Source organism: Pristiophorus japonicus, chromosome 5 (assembly GCF_044704955.1).
Source record: "Pristiophorus japonicus isolate sPriJap1 chromosome 5, sPriJap1.hap1, whole genome shotgun sequence".
NCBI lineage: Eukaryota > Metazoa > Chordata > Chondrichthyes > Pristiophoridae > Pristiophorus > Pristiophorus japonicus.
In genome coordinates, this window is record NC_091981.1 from 294,813,074 (window position 1) to 294,819,073 (window position 6,000).

The window sequence follows — 6,000 nt, forward strand, 5'->3', positions numbered from 1 at the left end:
TCTTAGTGACACGTGCATGTGTGCACACACCACTGTCTTCTGTTGTGGAGAAAAGTGCTCCAACCTGCTCAGCCTTTCCTTGGTAATCTAACCTCTGTTCAGGTAACATTCTTAAAAATCTCTCTCTCTCTCTCTCTCTCTCTCTCTCTCTCGCTCTCTCCCCCTTTCTGGACAGTACTCCAAGTGTGGTCCAACCAAAAGTCTATCTACAAGTTTAACAATGTCTCTGCTTTTCAATTCTATCCCTCAGAAATGAACCAGTGCTTTTTTTATGGCCTAATTAACCCTCATTGCTACTTTTGGTAATACTTCATTGGCTGTAAAGCACTTTGAGACAGCCTGAGGGCATGAAAGGTGCTATATAAATCCTTTAAACCCTGGTATGATTCTGGTGAATCTGCACAGCACCCTGCCAAAGCTAATGTATCCTTCCTGAAGTGCAGTGGGATCTGACCCAGGCTCTGTACAACTGAAGCATCACTTCCTCCCCTGTATTCCAGCTCCCTTTGGCACTCTCTCTACTGGTGCTCCTGAGCCAGTGTGGTGGCAGTTATGTTATGGAACTTGGAATCTGGAGGCCTGGACTAATGATCCTGATCATGAGGCCCAGCAGTGTGTGCCAAAAGTTACAGTTGCAGTGTCTGCCATGGCAAATGCTACACTTGCCTGAGGTGTACTTCCAGCAGGGGGTGCCAGAGTCAAAAGAAGCAGAAAGTGTTTTGCCCACTCTCGCGCGCTCTCTCTCTCTCTCTCTCTCTCTCTCTCTCTCTCTCTCTCTCTCTCTCTCTCTCTCTCTCTCTCTCTCACATAGTCGGGGCTGTACCTGGGCAAAGACTGGGGTTTCTCCCCAGTGCTTCAGTTTTTGCAGAGTGCTGATTAAACTTGCCGTTTCAAGTCTACAACTCTCCAGCAGATGCAACCCAAGGCACTAGTTGTTTTTAAGGAGCCTGAGGGCAAGGCAATGTCAAACATACAGAATTATATAAGCTGTGATCAAGAATGACTTTGTTCAGCGCCTTTCACGACTTCAGAACATCTCTCAATGCTTTACAGCCAATGAAGTACTCTTGATGTGTAATCACTGTTGTTGTAATGTAGGAAATGTGGCAGCCAATTTGTGCACAATAAGCTCCCACAAACAGCAATGTGATGAATACCAGAATCTGTTTTTAGTGGTGGTGATTTTGGGAGTGGGTGTGGTGTAGCACAACTAGATCCTGAGCACGCTGTTCTGATCATTATCCAGTGATCCTAGTGTACTGGTTAGTGTGGGCTGAGGATACAATCTGGCTTTGCTGTTCTGCCTCCCCCAAGTCTAATGGATGGCTAATGCTCACTGTCCGGCTCTGTAATCTGCCTATCGGGTACCGTTCCCCAGCAACAAGCTAACCACTTAAAAGAAAGAACTTGCATTTATTCATACTGCCTGTCCGGGCATCCCAGAGCACTTTACAGCCAATGAAATACTTGGTGCTGTCACTATTGTAATGTGGGAAACACAGCAGCCAATTTAAGCACAGCAAGCTCCCACAAACAATGTGTTAGTTGGTTGAGGGTTAAATATTGGCCATGACACTAGGATTGGTCGAGGGGTACATGTTGCTGTGATTGGCACTGCCCATTGATTCATGGCCGTGACACTGCAGGACTTTCCATTTAGTGGGTTCTCTCTTGCAGGTGATTGCGTGGATGCTGTTCACGGGGCTGTTCTCCTACCTGAAGGTGGTGATCGGCAGCATCCTCCACGAGGCGGGTCACTCGGCCCTGGTCTGGTGCGGGGCGGCCATCCAGGTGGGCTCGCTGATCGGTGCCCTGGTAATGTTCCCGCTGGTTAGTGTCTACCACCTCTTCACAGCTGGCCACCCGTGCATGGACACCTGCGGGCAGTGACCCAGCACATGGGGTATTGGATCGGACTGAACCTGGGGGGGGCAGGGGGCGGAGCATGACTCAAGCAGCAAAGATCATCCACGCTGGCAATGGAGCCTCAAACATGTCCCCCCTTGGCCATGGATCATCTGAGGATTAAACACACTCTTTGCAGGAGAACCACCTTTCCTCTACTTGGGACTTGTTTTTTTTTTCCCCTTCCCTCTTTTTTAAACTCTTCACATCCTTCACCCCCCTCCCCCCAAAAATCCTTTCTTCACTGTTGTGGGCCAGAACTGTGCATTAGCAGGCAATTGAAGACCAGCATTGGCTCGGGATGAGACAGGAATGGTGCTCGAGCCTCCCTCACCCCAGGCTTGAGGTACACCATCTCTCTCAATCTCAAGCCCATTGTCGTTAAAGGGGACTAGTCACCATTTTAAATGCGAACCTGTGGATCGGTGTGGTTTTAAGTCACCATTTGCAATTTAACGGGAAGGGAAAGTTTTAAATAAATAAACGGTCGGCTATTTTAAGCTGCTGGAGGTGGATGTTTGAACCAAGGAGAAAAAGTGGGGTCCAGCAATGAAATACTCCCTAGGCCAACAATGGGCTGTGTGCTGCGGTATTGATGGGTGGTTCAAGGCCTTCCTGTGTCCTGAGTTAGCGGGTCCTCCAGCACCTGGGCTCCAAGGGGCGCTCCTTGCCCAGGGCAGAGGTTCTAGCTCGCAATTGGGTTGACCTCCCTTGCCCTTGCTTGCTTTCTCCTTTTTTTTTTCCTTTTTTTTTCTCCCCTCCCCCAAAAAATTATCCCACTGCTTGTTGGGCAAGTTGACTAACCTTGTAACGTGTGCTGCTTGGAAGGAATGTTTGATGTAAGCAATGGTCTCTGTAATTTTTTTAAGTGGCTGCGCAGCCTATTTAAAAGCCGGTCTGCCAGCTGCAGTGTAAAGGGAACATGGGTGTAAGGGATGGATGAAAGGACCAATAACCTTAAAGGATTTGTGTTCCTTGTTTTGTAAAAAAAATAAATACATTCATTTCTCACTAAAATACCATTTTGCCTCTGCTCCTTTTTCATTACAAGTCTTTGGAAAATGTCAAGCCTTCAAGTTGCTGTAAAATAGCTTCCGCTCCCCTCCCTGCAAGTGCAGCTTTGACCAGATGGGGATTGTGTGTAGCTGTGATGCTACTTCCAGTTGAATAGCTTGGTAATGCTGCCACTCCAAGCTCTTACATGAAGGGTGGCCTTTGGGATGAATTACTGAGGTGACTGTGGAAACATACCCAGCTGGGAGTTGATTCCTTCTGAAATTGGAGAAAGGAATTTGCATTTATACAGAACCTTGGGGTCTCAAATGCTTTATGGCCAGTGTAGTCGCTGTTGTGATGTAGGAAATGCACTAGCCAATTTATGCATTGCAAGATCCCATGAACAGCTGCAGTATCAATCAGATCATGTGTGTTGTGCTAGTGGTTGAGGGATTAACCATCCCTTGACTACTGTGCCCAGTTCTGTCTCTTTGGAACATCAAGCAGTGAGGATTCACCAGGCTGGTCTCGCAGTGTCTGAGTATTGAGTGATGGATGGGGGGGGGAACCTAGTGAAACTTGGGCTGTTCATAAAACAGTGATACAACAAGAGGGCATTGGTTCAAACTAGTGAAGGGTCCATTTAGGACAGATATTCTGAAATTCTCCTTCACTGATCCAAGGTATGGAGTAAACTGCAAGGTAAAGTAGAGGAGACCAAAATTGTGGAATGACTTAAAACTATTTGATGCTATGAGGTAGGAGGCCATGTGGCCTTTCTCATTTGTAATTATCTTCTGACATCTGTTCCCTTCACGGCCCATGTCCAGTATGGACTACAGTTTATTTAATAATCTGAGGGACAAGTTCTCAATGCACAAATGATCCCCAAAAATAATCACTGGAGAAAAGCCTCCAGCCCCTCAAGCCTGTTATACCATCAATTAGCTCATGGTTTATCTACCTCAACTCCATTTACCTGCTTTTGCTCCATCTCCATTGATGCCACTTATCGAACAGCCTATTTGTTCACCATGTAACTGTAGTCTATATTCAGGGTAAGGGTTACTCACTATACAGAGTTACTGTTTGTTTAAAGGTTACACGTTGTTCCTTCAGCAGAGTAAGGGTTACTACTCATGTACACAAGTGCAACAGGAGTGAAACTGCTCAGTGGTTTCAGAGCATTCAGTTAACCAGCTATATATCTATAGTATGTTCTGTGCAGAATAAAGTGGGATTTGTAGATTGTTCTTGGGATCCTGTACCTCCCTCCCCTCCATGTATTGACACACTGCTCTGGAGAACTGAAACCCTCACCCTCCTGGGAACACATTACCAGATCTCAAACTGGGGCAGGAACAGTAAGTGATGTGTAGACTGTGCAATGCTGTGATTAACTAACTGGTTAGGGAGAGGAGTGCATGTCCAATCTGGAGTGTCCTCAGTGCTTTTTCCCTGTCGCTTCAAAATACAAGTGACAATGCGTCTAGAAAGTGAGGAAACATTCAGATACTTGCCTTCAGGGTTGGAGATGATGCTTGTAACTTACTGTGGCTCTCTCTCTCTCTCTCTCTCTCTCTCTCTGTCTCTCTGTCTCTCTGTCTCTCTGTCTCTCTGTCTCTCTGTCTCTCTGTCTCTCTGTCTCTCTGTCTCTCTGTCTCTCTCTCGCCCCCCTCGCGCTCTCTCTCTCTCTCTCTCTCGCCCCCCCCCTCTCTCTCTCTCGCCCCCCCCCCCTCTCTCTCTCTCTCGCCCCCCCCCCTCTCTCTCTCTCGCCCCCCCCCCTCTCTCTCTCTCGCCCCCCCTCTCTCTCTCTCTCTCGCCCCCCCTCTCTCTCGCCCCCCCTCTCTCTCTCTCTCGCCCCCCCTCTCTCTCTCTCTCTCGCCCCCCCTCTCTCTCTCTCTCTCGCCCCCCCTCTCTCTCTCTCTCTCGCCCCCCTCTCTCTCTCTCTCTCGCCCCCCTCTCTCTCTCTCTCTCGCCCCCCCCTCTCTCTCTCTCTCTCGCCCCCCTCTCTCTCTCTCTCTCGCCCCCCCTCTCTCTCTCTCTCTCGCCCCCCTCTCTCTCTCTCTCTCGCCCCCTCTCTCTCTCTCTCTCGCCCCCTCTCTCTCTCTCTCGCCCCCCTCTCTCTCTCTCTCGCCCCCCCTCTCTCTCTCTCTCGCCCCCCTCTCTCTCTCTCTCCGCCCCCCCTCTCTCTCTCTCTCGCCCCCTCTCTCTCTCTCCTCGCCCCCCCTCTCTCTCTCTCTCGCCCCCCTCTCTCTCTCTCTCGCCCCCCTCTCTCTCTCTCTCGCCCCCCTCTCTCTCTCTCCGCCCCCCCTCTCTCTCTCTCTCGCCCCCCCTCTCTCTCTCTCTCGCCCCCCCTCTCTCTCTCTCTCGCCCCCCCTCTCTCTCTCTCTCGCCCCCCCTCTCTCTCTCTCTCGCCCCCCTCTCTCTCTCTCTCGCCCCCCTCTCTCTCTCTCTCGCCCCCCTCTCTCTCTCTCTCGCCCCCCCTCTCTCTCTCTCTCGCCCCCCCTCTCTCTCTCTCTCGCCCCCCTCTCTCTCTCTCTCGCCCCCCCTCTCTCTCTCTCTCGCCCCCCCTCTCTCTCTCTCTCGCCCCCCCTCTCTCTCTCTCTCGCCCCCCCTCTCTCTCTCTCTCGCCCCCCCTCTCTCTCTCTCTCGCCCCCCTCTCTCTCTCTCTCGCCCCCCCTCTCTCTCTCTCTCGCCCCCCTCTCTCTCTCTCTCGCCCCCCCTCTCTCTCTCTCTCTCGCCCCCCCTCTCTCTCTCTCTCGCCCCCCTCTCTCTCTCTCTCGCCCCCCCTCTCTCTCTCTCTCGCCCCCCCTCTCTCTCTCTCTCGCCCCCCCTCTCTCTCTCTCTCGCCCCCCCTCTCTCTCTCTCTCGCCCCCCCTCTCTCTCTCTCTCGCCCCCCCTCTCTCTCTCTCTCGCCCCCCCTCTCTCTCTCTCTCGCCCCCCCTCTCTCTCTCTCTCGCCCCCCTCTCTCTCTCTCTCGCCCCCCCTCTCTCTCTCTCTCGCCCCCCTCTCTTCTCTCTCTCTCTCGCCCCCCCTCTCTCTCTCTCTCGCCCCCCCTCTCTCTCTCTCTCGCCCCCCCCTCTCTCTCTCTCTCGC

General features: G+C 51.7%; 1 protein-coding gene across 6 annotated transcripts in view; it reads left to right on the plus strand.

Annotated features, from left to right (window-relative positions):
- slc52a2 (solute carrier family 52 member 2) overlaps positions 1-6,000 on the plus strand; it is a 50,404-nt gene that overhangs the window by 16,775 nt on the left and 27,629 nt on the right. For 4 of the 6 annotated variants that reach the window (XM_070881877.1, XM_070881875.1, XM_070881874.1 and 1 more), the window contains exon 5: positions 1,678-2,854. The exons of the other annotated variants lie outside the window; for them this stretch is intronic. In XM_070881877.1, the coding sequence (XP_070737978.1) occupies positions 1,678-1,890 (213 nt within the window). In that variant the 3' untranslated portion in view covers positions 1,891-2,854. Of the gene's footprint in view, positions 1-1,677; positions 2,855-6,000 lie in introns of those variants that run through there. 6 annotated transcript variants of the gene reach the window in all.